Genomic DNA, 26,087 nt, shown 5'->3' on the forward strand with positions numbered 1-26,087 from the left:
ATGTTCAAGGCCACAACATTCATGGTCTAAGTATTTTCAACCAATGAAGTGGTTTCTAATGGAAAGAGAAGGAGTTGCGTAAGAAAGCTCATGGTCCTGCTGATCAAAGAGAAGCAGGGTTCTTTTTTCTATTGGAACAGTCCATGGTTTGCCAGCCTCCTGACGAGACAGAAGGAGCCCAGCCAAGGATCAGGCTCACAGGGATTATTTATAGAGTTGAGTGGGCTTCACGGACGCAGGCGTGAAATGTGTCAAAGAGAAAATGCATCATTGATCAAAGCCTGCTCTGAGATCTAGTTTTATTTTTGCCAAACGCTGAATAGAGACGGGGGTTTGGAAGAAAACAATAGCTTTTACTAAAGGCTCCATGTGTGCCGAGCTGTAGTGCAGGCTCTCCTGCCCACACACACTCCTCTGCTCCTACACAGGTGACTGGACTGCACTGAACACCTGCCAATATTAGCCTCCTCTTTCTCTACTCCAGCATCCAAATAGTTTCTGAGCTGTGGATGTTAAAATACATACATGGTGGGCGTTTGGAGAGTGAGTATGCTGCACCTGGAGGCAGGTGTACCTCCAATGAATCAATGTCCGTGCGTGTGTGAGTGTGTCGGTGTGTGTAGGTGTACATAAGAGGATTGTCAAACGAAATGGCATCAATTTACAGATCATGTGGTTTGTCCCTTTGTGAGTTTCTCTTCAATGTACCTTCAAAAGAGATGGCGAAAAATACAGAATTGCTTTCAAGGACAGAATGTGGTAGTTGTGGTGGTGTGTGTATATGTTTGTGTGTTGGTTTGTGTTGACCACAAGGCACATCTGTCAGAGGACAGAGCAGGATGCTTCTCCTCCTTTAACTCCACCACTCATTGGCCCCGACCAGAGAGTAGAAGAGAGAGGGAAAAAAGTGAGGTGAGGGTGGAGGAGGGGAGTGTAGCAGAGGTGTCCTGTACTGCAGCAGCAAAGCTCTCTGGTGGCAGGCGGGGGGGGCACTTTTCTCTCCTCGCCAATCGCTGCATTGCAGACGGCATTCAAGGTTATGCCTGCGCGGCCGCATTGACAGGCTGAAGTATTGAGGATGCCGGGGCATGCAGTCCCAAAGACAACGATTGAGCTTCGGGAAACTCGTGGCCTCGTTGTCCTGTAATGGTTTTTATTTATAGCTATATAACTTTCATGCTCTGACTTGAAAATCCCAAATGTTTCTGGGCCTTAAAATACTGCATTTTTCTTCTTTTAAGGCCGCTACACACCCACCTGAGACCAAAGAACGCATACCGAAGGCGTCCCGACTTTTACGTCAGCTACGTCGCCTGTGTCAGCTACGTCGCCTGTGTCGGCTACGCCGCCCGCCTACGCCACCCGCCTACGAACACACCGCAAATACTTCAGTCGACGAGTGGCAATAACTGTCCTTGCCAGCAGGCAGCGGTAGTGTGAACAGCCAATCAGAGTGATTGCTTGGGCCGACTTTCTCTGACCTCTCTGACCTCCCGCGGCCGAGTCAACATGTTGAATCGGCCGCGGGAGGCATCGGGAGGTGTGAAAAGGTGCCGTAAAGAGACGACGGTGCGGGACACACCAACCTGAGTAGGGCGCCGCGAATGCCCGACTGCCTCTGACGGCCTCTGACTCCCAAAATCGGGTTGGTGTGTAGCCAGCTTTACACTGCACAGATAGCATGTCTCCTATTTCCCTCTTTCTTTCACAGTTGCCTGTAATCTTTTGTCAGACTGTCAGTTCACACGAGCATTGTGTCTGAGGTGGAGGGTAAATGCCGCGGAGATGTGTGGCACATGGACTGGCAGGGTGACATTTGTTATTAATTAGCTTCCCGCTCATCCTCAGCTTCCCGTTGTCTGACTGTGATAAACATGTCGGTGTCAGCCACGCTGCAGCAATGAGGACTGTTTATGGTCAGAGAGGTCCCGTGCAAAGTTTCATTGGAAGTGGATCAGAGGAAGGCTGTATCTGGTAGCGTTGCACATTAAACCCACTGCAAAATTCTCACTTCCTGTTCAAAGTGAGCTGGAGTCTAACATAGACACGTAGAAAAGTGTTCACATCCTCTGTGTGTGCGTGCTAGTACCCATATGAATTCCTCTGGCTTCCTCTTTTGTTGCAGCCGCAGCTCAGGCAGACGATTCATTGTGAGAGGGTTTAAAACAGCCTGCTGTTGTCAGATGTTATTGAGGAAGAGATAGATCATTTTCCACAGGATGGAATCATCAGCACACCACCAGTCTGACCTTAATTGTTTCCCACTATAAATCTGATCTCTTTATTGGTGATATATGAAAGGATATAAAGAGACCTGGCATTACATCCATTTTTGATAATCTGATAATAATGGATATCTCTAAGTGCGTCAGTACATACCTGGCATTACGATGTGGGTAGTGTCAGCAGAGCTCATATATATTTTATATATTTCATCTTGAGCACAGAGCTCATACGAGCAGGTTGGCAGGTGTAATATCTGCGCAGAGCAACGAAAGAAAAAACCAGGACACATAATCGACAGTATCATAAAAAAACATCCAAAACACAACATTCACTCTTTCTGTAACAATTTATAATATTAATGTTAAGAAAAGATTTTATCTCAATACCTCCTTTATGCATCTCGAGTGTATACACCTGTACTTACAGAAGAAAAATAATAAGAATACCCTTAATTAATTCAGTTTTACAGTTGTCCATTTGTGATTGGGCCTCCAATGTTTCATGTTATTACCAGTTCTGGACAGGGCCAGACAGAGTGAGAAAATACATACATTCAGGAACTAATAGATGCAACGATTGAGTGATGGGGAGAACGACAAAATGGGAAAGCAAACAATAGAAAGTAAAAGGAGATGACTGATGAAAAGACCCAGGTGTCAAAGCACCATAATCAACCAATATCCTTTCACTGCTCATCATAGAGTGATGGGCAAACACACTTTGATGTCACACTCCACAAACCCTCCCAGTTTTTGGCAAACACAGCCACAGATCCGGTGCCTGTGGAGGAAAACCATTTTGGGAAATGAGAAAACACGGTGGTAATCAATGTAATGAGAGGAATGCTTTGAGATCAGACAACACTGTGTAATTAAAGCAATGCAGACCACGAGGGAGTACTGAACATAGTTATATCTGATAGGAGTCGATGAGTGCCGCCGGTAGCGATAACTGTCAGGGACTTGGCACACAGCTATCAGAAAGTAAGCATAAGGCTGTTGTCGGAAGAAAACCCTGCAAAGAAATGAACTCCAATTCTATTGACTCTCTTTACTTTATTGGCAGGGAAGTAAAAACTGTTGTGCTCCATGTGCTGTGAAATGTGTCTTTGGCTCATGGAAAATGTATCAACATGTGATCTATGATGATCAAGAGATACAAACATCGTAGTGTTTTCTATTGCACAGGAAGTAAATAACCTACTCCATAAAGACAAAATAATCAACTTGTTCCTACGCAGAAGCCAAACAAATACTCACAGTATCATTTCAAGTATTTCAAAGTTATTCAAAAACTTACAGTGCTTTTTGTTAGACACTTAGAGATTAAAAGACCAATGTGCAAAGGTCCAGACTGCAGCTTTAAGCAATGGAAACCTTTGGATGCTTGAGAAGATTAAGATTTCCATCTGACAGCAACAGTGTGCCATGTGATGAATAGTTTTATCCAAAGTTCCTGACAGTGCATGACAGTATCAAAGGAGGACGTGTGAGATAGACATTCTGAATATGAATTGATTAAACAACCTTCAAACATCCTCTGCTAAACCAGTCATAACAGATGAGAGAACATTTGGAAGGGAATCCAGGGACAAACAAACCCTTCCTGGGTCCCCCCCCCCTCTCTTCTATTTACAAAGATTACTCTGTTATTAGTTAACAATGCTTCTACAGAATGACCAACATGACCTGACAGACACACAATCACTTAGAGTGAGTGGGAGCCGACAGCAGACACGATGCCAACGGACGAGGACCAACACACACCGATAAGGCCGAAAGCTGACTGTGAGGAAATCTCCTCACAGTCAACTGGATGTGACTTGACCCTGCAAAAGACTAATTCTCCCTTTGTCTCACTCCATCATGCTTAGCAATACGCAAGCACACATGCAGTCCAATCTGAGCTTATGAAATGGGTTCTGCAGGAAATAATTGGCCCCATCGGTGACGAGAGGCGATGGGAAGCAGCTGGGGAGAGCGAGGGCGTTGCGATGGAGAATCCACCGGAGAGCCTGACATTGTGTGCATTCAAATGTGCATTGAACACGGAAAGGTGCCGTATGATTTATGACCAAACCTGAAGCTATCGCATACTGAATGTATTGAGCGGTCCCATGACGGATAGTGGAAATAAATGGACTCTTAAACACGAATGCTTTGTGGCTGAATGATCTAAACGGAACGGCAACACTCGTTGCTTTTTACTGTGGTTCCACGGCTCGATAGCATTGACCTCCAATCTCAGTGGGCCAGTAATTAGTGAGATTGTTTGGTGCTCTTCAGATGTTCAGAGTTCTCTGGGGAATTTCACCTTAAAAAAGGAGCATGGAAAGAGTGTTGACATCAGACCTGGGGCTTTATCTTCAAGGTAGCAGAAAGCACAATGGACCACCCTGATGAGAATAGGGGTGTTTCTCAATGTCGAGGACGCTTGCTTGGTAGCACATGTCTTCCGAGTCACTTGCTTCAGAAGCGAGGCAAGAATCCTTCCTAGCCTCGGAAAACGAAGAATTGTGGAACAGGCTAACAGGTGTGCGTCATATGCGAGGCCCCGCCTTAAATGGAGCGCGATTTCCGCCAAAGATTTGGAAATTGGTCCGTGCGCAAAGCATTGTGGGGATTTTAAGACCGCGGAGTCTACACATGTGCAGCCTCTAAATTTCTCGCTACGAAGTACGCCGGCCTCGGTAGAATTCCAAGTATGCTGGACATTGGAACAGTCCTTCGGCGGGACTCGATGGCGTAGTATGCTTGAAATAGTGGCTCTGGAGCAGCCTTCCTCGACATTGAGAAACACCCTAGGTTGATCCATTCATGCTCACCCTTGATTCTTCCATCTTGTATCCCCTCTCAGACCTTCAATTTTCTTGCCTATAAAATATGACGCTTTGCGAAATATGATGGTGAAGATGGTGCGATGAGTTGCACGATTTGCGGCTAAGTAAGATTAAAGCAGTCGCCCACATGAGAGATTACAGTGACAAACAGTGACAGCCAGACTTCTCTCTCCCCCTGACTCTCTTTCCCTCTCGTTTTTTTTCTCTCCATCCCTCCCTCGCATCTCTTATTCCGGAAGAATCTGTTTTGAATTTGGAGACGCTTATATAACAATGCCATCCTGCCTGGCAAAATGTTACTGCCATTGTATTTGTCTCTCCATCTCTCTCCTCCCTATCCCCCTATGACAATTCAAGCTTTTCAATTTGATTTAATTTGCTTTATTGGCATTGAGGTTTAACAGCATCGCCAAAACAACTAAACAAATTAAGTCAGCTCATTAAACTTCTCTCTTTCTCAATTACCGTCAATCACTCTTTCTTGCACATACACAATCTCAGCATACATCCACTTTACTCTCCGATTCTTTCCCAGATTTCTGGAGTAGAGTCTGTTAGAGGCTGAATAATGTCTGCCTTAACTCTGCGCGGCATGATTCAGATGTCAGTTTGAGTAACCATCTTGGATGTTGGATGTGTGGGGCCCGGGGGTAGAGCTGGGCAGCGCAGACATGAGGAGGGGAAGGGATGTTCTCAAGATGACCTCCCACCTACCTCATGCAAGCACGCTGGGGCTTACTGAGCTGTGAAATCCTTCAAGGCTCTTTGGCTCTTCTCGTTTAGTGCTTCTGAAGTGAAGGATCCCAAAAAAAGACAACACTCATGACTATCATATGACCTTCACATGTCGATTTAGATTGTGCTGTAATTCATTATTTTTCGCTTTTGTTGAATGTACACATTTGAATCGACCAAAATGTATTTGAGAATTCATGTAAAAAAAGTACAGATACTTTTTCATTCATATAAAGATTTAAATAAAAAGTTGATTAAAATAGTTGAAATTATTCAACCTGGAGACAGTGAAGTATTGCTTCATCTTTCATCCAGAAAGCACTTGCATGAACGACAGCTACTTTTATGAAAATCATTAATCAAAAAATAAAGGGGAAGATATGTTTAACTTGTCAGAGATTGAAAAAGTGTTAGCTACTCAGAATAACACAGGGCATTTTGACATCGCTTTAGCAAAACATTTCTGTAAGCATGTCGTTGTGGTGTCTGCGAGTGTTGGATTTCTCAGTGTTTGACATGTCAATATGGGCATTTGTTGTGTAATGTGGCGTAGCTGTGACAAGTCGTCTGTCAGCATGTCCTATATGTGTGTAGACACTTATCCTATGATCCCTCAGCACACATGCAGGCAAAGACAACACAATATACTGTGACTCACTCATCTTGGAGAGCACGTCATCAAGAGGGATCTGTTCTGACTGCAATACCCACGCTCCCCTGTTGCCTTATTCTCCCTGCACACACACAAATGACACAGTAACTCTGTGGGCGAGAGGAGCTTAGCCATGCCTGACTACTTTCTGCCGACCCCTTTTTTGGAGTGGAGATATGATAGGGGCGAGGAGTAGCGAGTGGCAGGCAGCCAGACCAGCCGTGACAAGGAGGTGGGATTGTTTGAGGTTTGGTGGGATGGGGAGGAAGTGGGCCAGTGGGTAGTGAAAGAGGCAGTGTGTCCAGCATCCCACAGGAAGACCCTTAGGGCTAAGATTCATACTCCATGTGTTTAAAAGCAGGTTGAAAACTCAAACCAACAGTTTATAGTCCAATGGCTGACCAATATGCTCTTTTGAACTTTCAAATGTTGAGCTACAGTAGAATTACTTAGCAAAAGGACTTTTTCGTTTTTAGTTGGTGCTTTCTGACATTAAAAATCATCAGGGAGCCGAGGAAGCCGTTTCAGTTTTTTATTGAGGTGCTTGTGTTGCAGCTTCATTGGGCAGGCATTCCTTTTTTTATATAGTGCTGCATTCCAGGATCCAGGACGGTACAGAACAGAAAAGCTAAAACAAGATCAACAGCATATTGGTTTAGAGAGGAAATAACCATAACATCGGAATTATGATTATTATAGTTAAGAAGTCTCTGAAAATAGCATGTCTATTGTGCCCTGCAGTACCATTCTATGGAGTTATTGTTTTGGCATACTCCACTCAGCGGGGCTCTGCAGTGTAACGGGCAACCTCAGAGCTCATGTAGCATTAATTGCCTCCCTGGAGTTAAGTTTCCCATGTGGTGCTGCTCATGGCGCCCAGCGTCAGGGTGTGACAACAGTGACAGGAGGTAAAGCGAGTGTGACATACCACCGCCCTTCAGAGGAAATCAGTGGACTCGTCCCACTCTCTGCCCCCATCCACAGCAGCTTCACCCTTACATCAGGGAGTGTTTGACCCAGCCCCGGGCGGCCACAGCACCACAGGAAAGGGGATGGGGGAGGTGTGGAAGATTACCGAAATACCCCCACTTCACAGCTGCAACAGGCAGCCTAGCCAGAAGCGCGCACACACACACACACACACACACACACACACACACACACACACACACACACACACACACACACACACACACGCGCGCGCAAACGCACACACGCACACTCCAACACAAATACTGACATCTCTACCATGAAAGTCCTCAGGGGCTGTGATCAAATGGAGAGAGTGCAATGTGGTTGATCAATGGAAAAAAGACAGCTGCGTGTAGGGGATTTAAAAATGACCCTAACCCTAAAATGAAAACGTTTAAAAACATGTTTTGGTCCTTATCTTTTGATATATGTGAATACACAGTACACCCACATATTTCTGGCAAGCCAAGAGATTATTTCTTTACCTCTAGATCACTAGCCTTATGATTTTGAATTTAGATTCAATAAGAATAATTTAGTAGTGTGTGAAGCAACCCCTAAAGATACGTTCTGCCTTCTTGTTTTGATTGAGAGGCTGGAGCTGAGCAGCATGTCATCCTACCTGGCTGTCTAGTTAATTGTAACAGCATGTTAATGAGACACAAGATTACCCTTGCACTCCTTGACCCCGTGTGGCTCCAGCACTTCCGTAAAGAATGCCTGGAATCAATCAGACCTGAACAAATATCCTTCTCTTGCCACTTGCTCAGTCTGCTTTCTATCTCACAGAACTTTCTTCAAATATCCCTAATACCACATTGATTTTTGCATACTGCAAAATAACAAAGCAGATGAGTGACCAACTGTGTTTTGGGACTTTTTTCTCAAATGGGCAAGAAAGGTTTTTCCTCATACAAGGCTAAAAGAGCTGGATAGTGAAACAAAAGAGCATGACATTTCTGTCGTTCTGTGATCTCTTGACAACATCCTCCAGATTTATCTTCAACTACAAGCACCATGATTGTTGTGGGCGGAGGAATCAATGGCATAGAAAAAGAGACAAATATGGAGTTATTTTAAGCCCTATGTTACCTCTGTGAAAGTGTAGGAATTGTATTGTCCTCCAGCTGAACCAATAGCAACCCCCTTTACCCTCACAGTCTTGGCAAGGGTACATGCAATACCATGTGCCTGTGGGTCTTGGCACTAACGATTGCATGCAAGTACATCTCTGGGGGGAGAACATAAATGGTTGAATAACTATTCTAACACATAGTGAGCAATGGTTTTGACCTGGGTGGTCTTAGCATCATCAGGCCACAGCACACCATCTGGTGTAAAACAATGTAGCTACTGACTAGATTTTCCAAAAGCTATTTTCATCACATTGTAGAATGATATGTATCTTTACTACATATTTGTAAATTATGATTTTGAGTTGGGGGAAGAGATGAGGTCGTAAAACAAGGGCAAAAGCAGAGAGCGATGATCATGTCATATCTTCAGCTTTGCATCAAGTGGTGCTCATTAACCGCTGTACGGTGTCGCATGTCATCTGCCTCTGATCGTCATGGAGAAGATGGATGTTCCAGAGGGATTTCACTGTGGTTACAGTTGAACCACGCTCAGGACAGATCCATCAGACCTAGGGGGAAGACGATGCTCACTGCCCTGCGGCTCCATGCTATTTCAAGCTTTCTTTCTTTGAACTAAAGATGCTAAACAGACATGAAACAAGGAATATTGGAGGTTTTGCAAGAAATCAAACGACACCACTGACAACATTGTATTTAAAAGAATTTGTCATCTGAATTCAAACAATGACTTGAAGACTGGAATATTTAATATGCAACAGTAAGTTGGGGTTGGGTTGAGTTTAGATTTGTATGTTCTCTTCTATGTGGTTTGCATTATTCAACAAGTCTTTTTTCCAAGCCCAAACCAGGCCATTTGCATTCAGGCTATCTAGCTAACCACGACTTTGTGTGGAAATAGGGCAGTGTTGTCTGTCTGCTTTCTGCCAGCCAGGCTCATGACCTACAAGCTGAAAAAGTGCAGCATTGTCAGGTGGTGTGTGACAGGTGATGTTTGGCACATCTGTTTTACTTCTTTTTATTTTACTTTGGCTTTTGCCTTGGATATAGAGAGAAACATGTCATTGGAATGGGCAGGTCGCCCACATGATGAGTATTCAACCACATATCATTTGCAGTTATAAGGTAACTTGAAGCCAATTTTAAGCCTTAACTTTGTCCGAGAGATAAACCCTTGTGACTTGAGCCAAGGCAAAATTGTATCTCCAGTTGTGTAACCCATCATTAGAGCAAGAAGTCCTGTTTCAAACAGAAACAGACCTCATGAATAACAGCATAATCCAACGTGTGCAGAGGAAAGCCCCAGAAGTTAATCTACCCTTACATAAAATTGTGCAATTTAAGGAGGAGAACAATAAGACAAGGAGATATGCATTTTAGCAAGCAAATAAGTATCTATGATGCTTTTAGCCTTGTATCATAATAAATCATGGTTGTTTTTTGCCATGTGCACAGTAAACCCACTGCACTGTACAGTACACTGCTGTTTCGTGCATTCAGTTACAAAGTTTAACCATGAAATCCTTCTCTTCCCTACCACCCCATCCCTATTGTTTTTCCAGGATGGTTCCAAACAGAGGCAGGTGAGGAAGAAAACAGTGTCCTTCAGCTCAATGCCAAGTGACCGCAAGATCAACAGCACAGCTGCTTGCATGGCCTTCATGATGGAGGGTTGTGAGATGAAGAAGGTGCGCTCCAACTCACGCATGTACAACCGATATTTCCTGCTGGATCCAGACATGCACTGGCTCCGTTGGGAACCATCCAAGAAAGATTCAGAGAAAGCAAAACTGGAGATAAAGGGCATTAAGGAGGTGCGTTTGGGAAAGAAAACTCCAGTTCTCCGCAGTAATGGTCTCTCAGACCAGTTCCCTGATGAATGCGCCTTCTCAATCATCTACGGGGATAACTATGAGTCCTTAGATTTGGTAGCCAGTACAGCCGATGTTGTCAGCACCTGGGTGATGGGCCTGAGATATCTGGTGTCTTATGGCCGGCACACGGTGAATATGGTGGAACCAAGCCAACCGAGTCTTCGAACATCTTGGATTGGCTCAGTGTTTGAGCTGGCAGATATGGAAAAGGAAGGACACATAGATCTGTTCAGGGCCACCCAGATAATCAAGGGGCTCAACCCTGGTATGAAAGAGTCTAGGATAGAGCTGAAGTTCAAGGAACTCCAGAAAGCTAAAGACCAATATGGAGAGGCAATTAACATGGACACCTTTGTAGAGGCCTACTGTGAGCTCTGCACACGACCAGAGATCTTCTTCCTAATGGTGCAGTTCTCCAGTAACAAGGAATATCTGGACAGTAAAGATCTGATGCTATTTGTGGAGGTGGAGCAGGGTGTGGAAGCAGTAACAGAGGACATGTGCCGGGAAATTGTTCAAAAATTTGAGCCATCCGCCGAAGGTAGGGAGAGGGCCTACCTCTCCATTGACGGCTTTACACACTACCTCCTCTCCTCTGAATGCCACATCTTTGACCCCCAACACAAACGTGTGTGCCAGGATATGAGCCAGCCTCTTTCCCACTACTACATCAACTCGTCACATAATGCCTCACTTCTGGAAGACCATTTCTGGGGATCTGCAGATATCAGCAGCTACATCCGAGCTCTAAGAATGGGCTGCCGCAGCATTGAGGTCATTGTATGGGATGGCCCTGATAATGAACCAGTTGTGTATGTGGGTAGTTCTGTAGCCTCACATCTAGCTTTCTCTAAAGTCCTGGACATCATAAACCAATATGCTTTTGAGAGCTCTGAGTATCCCCTGATTCTCTGCCTGGTGACCCATTGCTGCATCCCTCAACAGAGAGTCATGGCGCAGCATATGAAGAAGATTATTGGGGACAAGCTGTGTGTTGAGCCCCCAAACAAGGAGGACATATACCTCCCCTCCCCTGAGAAACTCAAATGTAAAATCCTCATCAAGGGTAAGAAGTTACCGCCCAACTGCACTGATGTTGAGGGTGATGTGACGGATGAGGAGGAGGGTCTGGAAATGTCTCGAAGAGTGGGAGGTAATGAGAAGGACCAGCTCAATGGATTAAGCTACAAGAGACTGAGGCTGTGCAGGGAGCTCTCTGACCTCGTAACTCTCTGCAAGTCAGTCCAGTTTAGGGACTTTGAAATCTCTAAGAGAGACCAAAAACATTGGGACATCTGCTCCTTCAATGAGGTAGATGCAAACAGATATGCCAATGAGTTCCCAGAGGAATTTGTCTGTTATAACAAGCGCTATCTCTCCAGGGTATATCCCACACCAATGAGAATTGATGCCAGCAACATGAACCCCCAAGACTTCTGGAAGTGTGGCTGCCAGATAGTAGCCATGAACTACCAAACCCCAGGCCTCATGATGGACCTCAACCTTGGCTGGTTCAGGCAGAATGGTAACTGTGGGTATGTTCTGCGGCCAGCCATCATGAGGGAGGAGGTGTCCTACTTCAGTGCCAATGCTCGTGACTCGCTGCCAGGCGTGTCTGCTCAGCTTCTTCACATTAAGGTCATCAGTGGGCAGAATCTGCCTAAGCCTCGTGGCTCTGCAGCCAAGGGTGATGTTGTGGAGCCCTACATATATGTGGAGATTCACGGCATCCCAGCTGACTGTGCTGAACAGAGAACCAAGACTGTGTCTCAGAATGGTGACAACCCTATTTTTGATGAGAGTTTTGAATTCCAGATCAATTTGCCAGAACTTGCAGTACTGCGCTTTGTCGTGCTGGATGACGACTACATTGGCGATGAGTTCATTGGCCAGTACACTATCCCATTTGAGTGCCTACAGCCAGGCTACAGACATGTCCCTCTACAATCTCTGACTGGAGAGTTCCTACCAAACACAACTCTTTTTATCCATGTAGCCATCACCAACAGGCGGGGTGGAGGAAAGGCTCATAAGAGGGGTCTGTCAGTCAGGAAGGGTAGAAAGGCCCGGGAGTACACCACCACCAAGACCACAGGGATCAAAGTGGTGGACGAACTCTTCAGAGCTTCCACCCAGCCCCTCAGGGAGGCCACAGACCTCAGAGAAAATGTGCAGGTAAGTGACTACACACTTAAAGTACTACACATTTATCATAAAACCATTAAAAATGACACATTGGGTTGTGTAGAGCAGGAGATTTACATTTTGCAAAAGGTTATCAATGTTGATAATGCTGTACAGGTCAAATAGAGTAATAGATCACTCTTTGTTACTATTGATGGGTTGTAGTCCAACAGTTTAATTAAATAATTTAACATTTTACTGGGTAAAGACAGTTCAAATAGTAAAGAAATTGCAAAACTTCAGATCCCAGTGCCGTAAAAAAGATTGGTTGCACTTGCCTTCTGCTAACTAAATTGGATGTTCAGTGTGTAAATGGCTTACCATTGGCAATATTGCAAAGCTGCTCCTTTTCTTCAAACTGCATAACATCTTATACGGCTGAGGCTTTGCTGGAGAAAATGACAGCTCAAATCTACTGTATGCACTTACAGGTGTTGCCCCCAGGCACAGAATTTCCTTAGCAATCTCCATAGAAATATTGTGAACAAAATATGTCATGTTACAGTAGATTCTTCATGTTTATTTTTCTATTGGGTTTAAAGTTAAGATATGAAAAGACAGAAAAGCCATTTTCACCAATTATAATCACATAACCTTGAATTGCTTCAGTAGGTCAAAACTGATGTAAGTGTTTCTGGTTGGGACCATTTTAATTGTTGTTGTGGATATAGTCTTGTGACTAATTGTTCTGTATTAATGTAGTACAAGAGATTGGTAATAAAGTAACATTGCTGTACAATTAGGAGGTTTATGAATAGTGTAATCATTAATGAGAGACAATTACTGCCAAGGGGAGAAGACTATGTTGCTAGGCACTTAGTGAACTAATTTAAAACTCCTCTAAAGAAAATGAGAAACCGCAGCATTGAATTGTCAGATGACCTGTAGCAGAAGCCTTTTAGTGCATGTTTCTTTTGGTTTGTGATGACTGAAGGGTGTGATACGATGATAGTTTCATTTGTTCAGTACGCAATTTTGTTTTGGTGATATTCTCAATGTATATCAAAGTACTTTGGCAATGTAGTTACCAAACAAGACAACTTACATTATGACGTTTTCCCATAAATAATGGACAAAAATAAAACAAATAACTCCTCTGGCTTCTTAATGGCTCACCAAACACAAGACACAACAACACTAAAATCAGACAAGCAATTAGTAACACATTAAAGGTCACTTAAATGTATGTATATTGAATTTTGTAAGAATATTGATGTTGCCCGAGTTACTTTAAAGTGCCTCCCTGAGCTCAGAAGCTCGATATGGCTGACGAGAGGATGGGATTTATCTGCCAGGTTTTCGACCTGCTGTCCTCTTGATTATGTACATCTCACTTTCAAAACATGGTAGCAGGTAGTAGATTCTGATTACTGATTGTCTTCTGTCATGTCCTGCCTTAACCTGTCTCTTGCAAGCTTAACAAAATAAAACATATAATGTTGTCAAACTCATCATGTTTATCTGAAGCTAATGTAGCACAGTCCTTTTTTGTGTATCCAGGTCATAAATACCAAGATCTGTCCATCTGTCTTCAGTAAGCCAAACCTCCGTCTAATGTCACAGCAAACAAAAGACCAGAACAAACTAAATAAGCAGAGATGCAATCAGAGAGACTCTGGTATGCTGTCAGGCATTTTTGGGTTGTGGAAATAGTCAATGTTCAACAATCAAAGAAGGAGAGAAATAGGATTGTGTCCGGGAGGTGAAATTGATCCTGTAATTTTAGAGGTAGTATTAAGGTACTGGAGGAAGGCAATTCAAGTAACTTCATGAGGAAAAACTAGGCACAATATTACAATATTTGGCCAAATTGCTTGTTTGAATAATCTAAATTATTGACAAATTGTTACCTCAATTGTTTTTCATGAATAGGGCCATATCTATGTTTGGGTGTGAGTCCCCATGGGACCATTTCATAAATAAACATGAAATACGGCTCACTGTAAAGTCAGCCCTGTAAATCTGACTCAAACTTATCAAGCACATCCTTACTTTTGTAAAACCCACCTTATCAAATATGTATGCAACTTGTGAAATAACTACAGGTATCACCTGCCACCGCTGACTCTTAAAGCTGCTCTGTTCCTTTGAAGCAGCTCTACTTATTAATGGCCTTGGAAACTAATCTAATTTATAATACAGAAAATGTCACTATACAATTAGATGTGAGTCGGCATCTTTTAACCTGATCAAACAACACTGGCACCGCAACCGCTCCGCAAACCACAATTTCCTCAGGTTTGAAATGTAAATTTTTCTTTTTGAAATGAAGAGATAAAAGTGACGGAAAAGCAATAAGGAACAAGGCCTTTGCCTTTCAAATGTAAAAAATGGACGGTTGTGAGAGCTTTGTAGAGACCAGCTGTGTGGAGCCTTTAATCTGAAAGGAGCTGGAGGGAAGAGGAAGGGTCGCTGGCCAAAAAGCCACAAGGCAACCACAAAGCCAAGTCTGGAGGCTTTGCCAACCCTACTTGATTAGACGTTAAAGTGAGAAAGAATTACCTTGTGTACTCAGACTCACACAAATCCCAAATATCACATCCTACAACCTTAGCCATGAAAGCAATGCACACAGAAACATATTTAGATGTCACGGCTTAAAGCGTTATTTCACCTCACTAAGCTCTTTAAGACTCCTTTATCCTTCAACAGCAAAGCTTACAGGGGTTCTGCTTTTATTAATAACATAAATACAAGTGTCTAGGACTATTTAAAATAGCAAGGAGATCTATGAACATTGACCAGTGGGCAGATATGATAGGTTGCCATGTTTTATATGTGGATCTGGGCAGCAAATCAATTATTTCCGTGGGAACCTTGAATAAAGTCCAGAGTGCAGCAGCCCATGAACTGTAAGTGTTGATGGAGGTGTAGGAGAGCTGCCAGCCTGTAGTCTATTTTATTTGCTACACACAGCATGTATGTGTATGTCTGTGTGTGAGTTTGTGTGTGTGTTCGTGCCACCATGGTCACATTCACCACCACTCAATACTGTGGGCCAGAGAGAAGAGGAGACAGATTGAAGCAAAAGAGAGAGCGAGAGGAGCAAACAGAAACAAAAGCTGTGTTGTAACAAGACACAGAGCTCTCATTTAGGGAATGTTAGAATGGGAGTAAAGTGGGGGAGGGAGTAATTAAAAACACAAGCCTCTCATTGGTGAATTTCAACACCATAGCTTGGTAACAGTATGGCTTTTATCGCACAACAGTTAGCGAAAAACATTCAGGCATGCAGTTTCATACATACGTGCAGGGAATCATATAAAGCTAAATTAATGCTAATAACATGCAGTCATAGAGGCTCGTGGTTCTCACACACAGGGTTTCAGAGCTGTCCCGCTTCTACCATTGTGTTTCCTCTCATGGCTCTGCTCTAAGTGGTGTTAACTGTAGCAGAGGCTAAGCATACAGATGCCGAAAGCGCCCCTTGGCCACCCTCTTCGTCTACTCTACAGGAAGGTTGGGCGCCGCACTGACAGCACATCCTCTGGGGAATGGTGGGGGTGGCGATGAGGGGGATTTTTCTGCAGGCCTGGAGGTCTCTCCCAGGGAGACGGCTGGTTCCCACACTGCAGACTGTAGAGTGTGTGGAAGGATTCCAAAGTACCAATTCTAGTACCTGCTTTGTATTTCCGAAACTCTGGCAGTGGAGGACTGCAAAGAGGGCTTGCTGCTCACAAACATTGCATCTGCTCTGTTGTGAGAGTTGTAGAGAAAACATAGCAATATTAGCCAATATCAGGGCTAAAACTATAAAAGCACTGAAATGCAGTTGAAGAATCGCCTTATTGTCATTTTGATTAGGATGCGATGATTTGACAATATGATAGAATGTAGAACAACCTAACATTGAAAGCAGTAGTCTGTTGATTTTAAATGTGAAAGGGCAATACAAATATTTTGTCCCTTAAATCCATAATTTAGTGAAATAATAGTGACCTCAATATTGACATAATTAATCGTGACTATCAGTTTGGCCATTATCGTGCAGCCCTAGATTGATGGCAGTTCAGCTCTACTAACTGACCTACAGCTGCCCCTGATGAAAAAATAAGATTTGTTATCAGTGATACATTCAACAATCAAGACGAGTATATTTATATATATTTGTCTAGCAGCAGAGAGCTTGAATGGCCTGCGGTTCATTTAGAAACGGAACGTAGGGAAAAGAATGCTTCTGTAATTACTTAACGTTTGTACTAAAGACCTTCAGGCTGTGGTCAGAGGTTTGGCTCCGGAGCCAGGGGGCTGTTGAATGAGCAGACTGACGTTATGGGAGACAGATAGTTTTACTGTCACCAAGACAAACACTCGCTGCTGTCTTATCTCGTTTCAGCTCTGAGGGAAGTATCAAGTTGCCTCTAATTAAATCGACTCACTCAAGGTTATATGCAAAAAGTGTTAGCATTATTTGCCATTCTATCGGGCCACAATCACCTCATTTGTCAAGCAAAATAACCCTACACAAATTTGCCTTAGTTTCTTTGGTTACAGCAAATAGGTTCAGAGCACAAGGACATTCAGGATGTTAATGTGTAATTATTTATTTGAACTGGTCTATTTAACACTTACTTTTAATTAATACTGCTCCTCAAAGCAACTTAATTTAGGAAACATGTAATAAATTAAACCAAGATGACTCAAATGCAGCATACAAAGTTAAAACGTTTTATTTATGTGTTTTTCAAGTGCTTTTACCCTATCTCTTTCCTTCATTGTGGATGTTTTCTTTCCCAGAATGCCACGGTGTCCTTCAAGGAGCTCTGCGGCCTGACCCCGGCCGCTAACATGAAGCAGTGTATCCTGACCGTGTCTACCTGGCTGACGAACAGCGAGCGGTCACTGAGGGTAACGCTGGACCTGAGCGAGACCTACCCCACCATGGAGGCTCAGGGTCCGGTTCCTGAGCTGCTGCGCAAAGTGTTCAATGCCTATGACATGGTAAATAAAACGCACAAACACAAAAGAGTGAATATGATGCTGTCAGGCAAATAGGAATGCTCACACTGTTGGGAAAGAATGACAATGGAATTACACACATAAGCAATACTCTAAACAAGTATTTTCTTTACAAATTAAACCGGTTAAAGCATTTATTCCTCTATGTTTTCCAAGGCTGGGCATTGTTGGTTTCTTTCTGTTTTTCTCAAATCAAAGGACTCCATTGTTTCGATCGATCTACTTGTTCATAGTTAGCACCATACCGCTAGCAACCAGGCTAACGTAACTGTCAAAGCAAGGAAGAACTGTACAAATCCAATAGAAATGAGAAACTCAGGCTGTTTCACTACCTAAGAAAATCTACTTACAGTAAGGATTCACAAACCTGGATATGTTTAACATTCTTAATTTAGCTGAAGCCATCACTTAAGCCAGACAGATTGTCATGATGCAGCTTCTCCTTTTATAATCTCACGTGTCTTTCTCCATCCTGTCACCTCTATTACAAGAACATTGCTTTCTTTCACCACTTGACATTGACATTCGCCCAAGAGTGGGATGGAGGACTGTAATTAGTTATCACCTGCTGCTTCCTCTTCCATCCTGTGAGGCTTGGTGGGAGCTGGTGAAATGGGTCATGAGATAGAAACAAGGTTGTTGCGTCCGCTCTGCTCAGGTTGTCGGCGCTCTCGCTGCTGATGCCTTCAGTTGTGACGTAGCGAGTGACATCAGGAGAGCAGAAAGTGCGTCTCCAAATAGAACCTGCTTGGGCTTTTATGAGGCCTCACGCTTGGCAGGAGGTTTGGTACTGTCTGAGCAACTCACACGCTCCAGTCCACAAAAGAAAACGTGAAAGAAGAGCAGAAAAGTAGAACCGTAATCTCTATGTTATCATTTTAGACGCGTTAACATGTATTCTCAGGTTTCACCAAAAAATGTTGTCTCTTTTATCAACCTATAATAACAGGTCCCATCATTGTTACTGACCTGGTAATTGCCTAGAACTTACACAAGCGAAGTACTACAGCTTTTTCTCTATATTGAACTACTTCAGTGGTTTGCACTTTGATGTTGAATAATAACCTATGGACTTGTCTTGAGGCTTGGGCCTGGTCAGCTGAGTCTTTGTGTTTGCTCCCTGTTGGCAGGCTCCCCGCTCAATAACAGAGGGCCCAGTGTGTGGAGTGTGGAGGGTGTGTGTGAATGCATGTGAGTTCATGGCTGCCAACACTCGGCCATTTACTGTACCACATCAGTGAGCTGTGCGTGTCCTCATTCACCCCCGTGTGGGCTGCAGCCAGCAAACGCTGTAACCCTGAACTTAATAAAAGGGTCAGCACACACACAGACACACACACACACACACACACACACACACACACACACACACACACACACACACACACACACACACACACACAGCTTTAACACATGTAAAGTTATGTAAATGCACACAGTTACGTTTCTTCCATTGATAACATTCCTTTCGTAACCATTAAGGACCCAGATGCTTAAACACAAAACCACCATTGTGTACAGACCTTAATTGTGTTCATACTGGTGTGTTTTAATTATTTTCTTTGGGTTGATATATTTAAAGTGCAGCTAAAAGTTTTGTATTGCTGAATTGAAGTGAGATTCTGAGCTTTTTCTTTGACTCGTCATTTTGCAGTGCAGCTATAAGACATAAAGCATTTAGCATTCAAGACCTTTCCTTGCTGCTGTTGGAAAATAATTGCTTTCACTCTTACATTACTCAGGGTTTGCTTCGGTAAGAAATACATGATTGGAAATATAGGTTTATTAAGTACTTAATAAATAAGGCATCAACAATTCTACGTATGATTTTCCTTTAGATTCCTATCTTAAAACCATCACGCTTTTGATGGGACTGTCCAAAATGAGTTCACCTGACAAAACCTTTTCACACTTTCACAAACCAGTTCCCATGAGGATATCAAAACATGAAAAGGCAGGCATGTGTACACACACACAACACGAGAGTCCACTTCCTGTCTCCCTGCTAACAAGGAGTGTGAAACTTCATTATGTTCCTCCTCGATGCTGCGGGGCTGCTGCAGCTGCTCCTCCTCAGCCTGGGATGCTCAGGGGCTCAAACTACACAACAATGTAGAAAAAGTAGAGGGGGAAATACAAAGTTACATCTCTTTCCTTGTGTAACCAATACATATGTGATTTCAACGCAGATATCCAGTTAGAATCAACTTTTCATATATGCAAAAGAATGTGATCCTAGTCACTCATTAAACATTAAACCGTTCATAACCTACTGTAAAAGCACATCATTTTAGTTCTTACATGAAAACCTGGAACCATTTTTGGTAACATTTAATTCAATATTTAAATAGTTGCAGATAATTTTTCTATCAATCAACAATCATTTAATTGATTAATTATTGCAGCTTTTATGAATAATAATTTACTCTACACACAGAGGTAGATTTATAATAATAATAAATTGTATTTATAGGGCTTTTTTTAAAATGTGCTCAAAGACACTTTACAGATAGATATTACAATGCATTTTTAAATTATAAAAACCACATACTTACATTTTAAAATACAAAAAAATGAATGACACATTAAAAGCAGTTCTGGATGGATGAGTTTTGATTAGTGATTTAAATAAGGACATATTGGTGAATAGTTCTGGATGTACTGGAGTTTATTGAGTCATTTAGATTAGGGCTGTGCAATTAATCGTTTTTTAATCGCAATTACGATTTTGGCCTGCCACAATTACAAAAACAACATCATCGGAAAAAAACGATTATTTTGCATTGCTAGGTTGTGACAGTGCACTGCAACTTATTTCATCTAATTTATTTTATAGTCTAATTTATTTATCATATTTATATATGTTTAGTAGCTTGTTGAAGTGCGCTCCAAAATATTTGTTGATCTTTTTTATTGGTATTTATTATTTTGATATTATTTATTTAAATGTAAATATAAATGTATCATTTATTTTATTTATTGGTTTTTCAGTTGAATTATACGTTCAGGGTAATCAACAGTTAAACAGATACTGTTCAAATTATTATTTTAATTTGTTTTAAAGTTCAATAAATTGACGTTTTCAAAGTCAATGAATAATCGTATTTAATAATCGTGATATCAATTATTGACCAAAATAATCGTGATTATGATTTTTGCCATAATCGCGCAGCCCTAATTTAGATGGAATTCATGTTCATATACTGAGAGCACAGTTTACATAGCTTACTAGACAGTCTTGCATTAGAACGTTTAGAAAGCAAACCTGCTTAACTTGGTTTATTGCAAGGCACTTGAGTTATTATGCAATAATACTGAACACCCTTCCTTTCATTTACACGTGAGTTTTATCAAGCTTCATCATGATCTGGCATACAAGGCGAAACAGTCCTGTACTGTGTCTAAATGACAGATTCATTTGAAAGAAGGCTCTTCGTCTGATTATGATCTTGCACCAATTAAAGTGATCAAATAAAGACATTTATATGACAGCTACACCCGATAAATTGAGTTAAGGCTGAATTGTAATGCAGCGAACAGCTCAGCCCAAATACTTGCTGTTGAGATGAACAAATGTGGCAACACCTCTCAGCACAGTGCTGTGTTCAGACCCCAGTATGATTCAGAGATGTAATGAAAACTAACTTGACGTCTTGTTTTTCTTCTAGATGATCCAAACCAGCAGAACACTGATCGAGTCAGCTGACGTCGTCTACTCCAAGCTCACACAAGCACAGCGGGCAGGTACGTTTCATTATGGGATGAGTCCTCAGCCTGCAGCATCCCCATCCATCCCCTACACATCTTCTGCACTGCATCACAACTGGATGCCTAATCCAAGCATAGGAAATACTTTTGATGATTTCATTCTGTTGTGAGGATTCTTCTAATTTATGACATTTCACAAAATAAGCAGTGTTGCCTTGAAACACTGGGAGATCTCTCTGCTGTGAGAGAAATGACTGTATCAGACACAAATTAAATTACCTTACTGGCTTGTTTATTTAATATCATGAAGGAAAAATGTAATCACAAGACACAAAGCAACATGATTTTGTTTGAGGAGATGCTCTGATTTTTCGGTCCACATGAATCTGCAGTTTTCAAATGTACTCTGTGTCGTGTCGTCCTGCCTGATAGAATGTGCGTGTGAGTGTATCAGCATCAGCATCAACAGCAGTGGCTGCTGTCGATAGACCAGGCCATCATCAGTGAGTCAGCGTTGGGTAGTTAGTATGTCAGTGGGCAAGTGAAAACAATCAACCAGCCACACAGACAAAGTGCTACAGGAAAAGAGGACAGAGAGCATATACATACTGTAGGAGGACAGTGTGGGATGAAAGGGGAGGAATGATCAAACAGAGAGAAAATAATGGAATTAAGGTTTTATCAGTTTTAAAAAAAAGGGTGTCTCAATGTAACAGGTCCGGCTTTTTAAGTGGTAAGCATCAAATTCACCATAATAACACCATTTGGAGAGATATTGCTTCAATTCAAGAAATCTCGTGGCTTATCTTCACCAGCCTCTTTTACATACAGCAATCATTTGTTCTCATTTGCTTTGCGACTCGACTGTGCAGCAAGGCCTCTGCTGGAAACAGGAGCATAGTTTGAATACTGACATCCTAATTCTGCATGTCTATACCTCACATTCTCCCTGTAGGCTTGCCACCACAGAAACCACTGAGACAAATGTGAAACCTACAGAGATTCAGGCCCAATGGACAGAGTGTAATAGCTGGTTAAAACACGGGAGCCATATGTTGTTTGTGTGTTGTGTATGATAAACCCAAGTAGACATGGAAGGTTCACTCACTGACACATGCCAACCCAATATCCTGAGGCCGATAAGCCAATGTAAGCCCGCTATGCCCAGCGTTACTCCCTGGTGTCACACAGAGGCAGGCATATGTTCCCTCACCCCCACCACAACCAGCCAAGCTGATATTCGTGCTGTGCAATTACCAAGGGATGCAGGTTGAATGCTGGGGCTTCAATCAGAGAGCTGTCCCCTGGTTTCGAGGTTCCCCTGCCCGGAGCTGGAAGCATCTTCAAAGGCGATGACTGCAGAGTTAAGCAGATATCAAACCGCACACAGCCACAGCTACCCTCACATCCGTGTCAGTAGTTCCACACCGGAGGCTGATACTCGGCTTACTGCTGCTGTCTGGTGAAAACCTACAGACATTTCAGAATTTCAGGAACTACATTAAGAAAATCATCCTTGTTGTGTGCCTGGAAAGTATGCATGTTGAAAGTAATTTTGTTTTAAAGGGCCTCAAAAGCCCAGGGGTTGAAGTGTTTTCCTTGAGAAGCTTGTAATCCTTGCAATCCAATTGAAGTGAAAACATGGATATTCCTAAATTTGGAGTTACAAGGTTTTCACAGCATTATGTAAGAGTGATACAATGAGGCAGAGGGTTGGAGCGATAGCCCTGAGGGGCCTCAGCTGCATGCCAAACATAGCACTTTCCCCCCCCCCCGCCCACTCCCACTCTCCTGCCCCCAGCACTCACACACAAGCCTCAATCCAAACCCCTGCCATTCGCAAATGTACAAAGCCTGTTCATTCATGCTTCCAGACATTCTTTGTTGTTGTGGTTTTGATTACGATACTTGACACTGGGAAAAAAAGAGGGGGAAATGCAGTGTACAGGAAAACAGATGTCCAAGCACTGTTTACCAAAATCCAATTACTTAGCTTGTTATGTGTAAAAAAAAAAGCAACATAACGTAACAAACTGTCTCAATTCAAAAACTGGGAAATAACAGTTCTAAACTTTTAATGAAAAGTAACCCTGTTGGCCTTCGTGAATATACATTAAGATTAGCTAAGAATAAAGAGCAAAGTGAGTCTTCAATTATTGTCCGTTCATAATCACAGAAACAAATAAATGAATATGTGTCGTTGCTTGCGATGCTTGAATATCAATTAAGAGGATTTCAAGATAGGAAAAATGCTTCGATGGGTAAACTATGATGCTTCGTAACGCCTCCGTAAATCAACATTGTTTGATCTGTTATATTAATCTCCCCCCTGTGTTAATAAAGTAATAACCTTCCAATATTAGCTCTTCTGTCCTGCTTCTCCACTCAGCGTGCCCTTTTCCCCCTCCATCTGCTTACTGTACTGTCTCATCAGATCCCTGCTGTCTGTGTATCTGCTGCTGCTTTAGCTTGCAAATAAACAGAAACATTTCTGAAATACTGGAGAATTATTTTCAGTGTGAAACACAACCCATTCTACCCCTTTCGGTTGTCTTTGTGTTGTTAGGCCTCTGTCTTTCCGTTCATAATAGGCATCTTTTATCCTCTAGAGAGCAGACAAAGCATCTAGGACATTGGAGTGAACTCATGACTCCCCGACAAAATTCGACATCTCTGTGATGGCTGCCAAAGCATGAATTTACCTCTTTTGAAAGACTGACAAGCACTGAATGCACCCTTCAGAAGCCATCTCGTAATAAAATATGTAGAGACTGAGGATGACAATAGCAACAGCCTGAAAACAGACATGGAACGGAGAGTGGAGTCCAGAGAAGACGGGAGAAATGTTGAATTTGCATGGAATTGTAGGGTTTGTCCCAATAATCAATGCGGAGGCTAAAGGTATAATTCTGGTGTAATGGATGCATGTGAAGTTGAAAAAGGTGCTATCGGGGAACAGGCTGCTGTCATCGGAGACAGAATATGGGATGGGGTAGGATCATAGACTGTATATATAGGATGTGTGTGTGTATGCTGTGCAGCTAAGCTTAAGGTCTTTGATTGGACCTGACACGTTTGCCCGAGCCATTAAAAGTGCGTCCCACTCGTCAGCAAGACGCTGTCGTGACAAAGCCATAATCACAATGACACACTGGCCTGAACTACCCTCTAACCTCCTAATTTTCCTTTCATTTCAAATGTAAGTAACGTGAAATTAGTGGCAAGTTCTCCACTCATACAGGAGGGGAAGAGAAACTGTGGTTTTGGGTTGCTATGGCTCTTAATTGCCTCCTCCCTCTCCTCTTTCCTTCCTGTATTCACTTTCTGCCCAGTCATTATTGCAGCTAATCAGTTTAATTTGGGCAGTGAAGCTGACGTGTTGATGAGGATGGAGAGGTGCAGCATGATCCCCCCCCTGGGCACTATTGATGGCTGGCCATCACACACACTGCTAATAGGGAACCAGATAGACAGCTGGGATGCAAACTCTGGCACCTCCAGATGCTACCACGGTGTGTTGTGTGTGTTTGTGTGTAATCTGTACACCGGCTGATGTGTCTGAACGCATATCCAACCTGTCCGTGCATGAAGTCCACAACTTGCACTCCTTGTGCTAACTAGCCTGTGCTCCACTAAGGACTTTGATTTTAATATTTTCAACATAATTTTCTCTAAGAATGAGAAGATCCTGAGTAATAGATGCTAGTAGAGCTTCAACAATTAGTTGAAATAGTTGATCAACAGAAAAGTAATCACCAACAATTTTAATAATGAATTAAGCATTTAAGTACTTTTCGTGCAGAAATGGCAGAAAAAGCTGTTTTCACACTCAAATATTAAGATGTCCTGCTCTTCTCTGTTTTATATCATTTTGAACTGAATACTGTATGTGGGTGTAGGACTGACAGAACAAAACAAAAGAAACATCAACCTTGACCTTGACAAAGTAGGAAGGGCATTTTTCAATAATTAAGAAAAATAGGCATATTGATCGATAATAGAAATATGAGTTAGTTGCAGCCCTAGATGCGAGTAAAAGAGCAGTTACCTTAAACAGAACGCAGGATTTAAATGGGCCCTATTGTGCTCATTTTCAGGTTCATATTTGTATGTTGTGCCTCGACTGTGACATGCTTAGAGATGTTCCACCCCTTAGCCTATCGCTTACAATGTGTTGGAGCGCTATAGCCAATAGAAGCAATAGAGTGTTACACAGTGATGTCACTATGTTACAGAAGTAAACACAGGACTCCCATTGAGGTGTTTCAGGCAGTGGGGGGGGGGGCAGGAAGCGTTGGGATTTTAGCCTTTGCAGACCATTTTCATGCACCAACACACTACAGGAAATAGAAAAATAATAATAGGGCCCCTTTTAGATTTCTTAAAGAACGTGCATCAATGTGTATTTTACACTTAGGTTGTTCATGCTGCCTTGAACAGGTGCAACTCACTGTATACATGTGTGAGCTGCTGCCTTCCTGCAGGCCTGACTGTGTTGATTTATTCATGACTCTCTCAAGCTGACCACTCCGACTGTTGGTATGGTTTGACTCCATGTGGACCCTATTACCATAAAACCCAAGGGATAAAGACATCTCCCTCCCTTTATCTGCCTTGGCTTTGTACTGCCATTGTTTCCCCGGCTCATCAGCAGCTACAAATCCCATTCTCCATTTGCAATGATGATATTCTGTCTGGGCCTCTGCAGTGGGAAACTTGATAAATTAATGAAATCCTGATCCGACTGTATCTCTTCCTCACCCCCTTTCCTATTTTTGTTTTTATACTTTCTTTCCATCAGATCCTGTTTGGATATTCTGTTTGATTTTTTTGTTATTTACTCA

General features: G+C 42.6%; 1 protein-coding gene across 1 annotated transcript in view; it reads left to right on the top strand.

Moving 5' to 3' along the window:
- si:ch211-210g13.5 (inactive phospholipase C-like protein 2) overlaps positions 1–26,087 on the top strand; it is a 68,481-nt gene that overhangs the window by 33,644 nt on the left and 8,750 nt on the right. Inside the window, exons 2-4 of the mRNA XM_034144267.1 lie at positions 10,081–12,567; positions 17,314–17,517; positions 21,204–21,279. Of these exons, the coding sequence (XP_034000158.1) occupies positions 10,081–12,567; positions 17,314–17,517; positions 21,204–21,279 (2,767 nt within the window). The remainder of the gene's footprint in view (positions 1–10,080; positions 12,568–17,313; positions 17,518–21,203; positions 21,280–26,087) is intronic.

Source organism: Trematomus bernacchii, unplaced genomic scaffold (genome assembly GCF_902827165.1).
Source record: "Trematomus bernacchii unplaced genomic scaffold, fTreBer1.1, whole genome shotgun sequence".
Taxonomy (NCBI): Eukaryota; Metazoa; Chordata; class Actinopteri; order Perciformes; family Nototheniidae; genus Trematomus; species Trematomus bernacchii.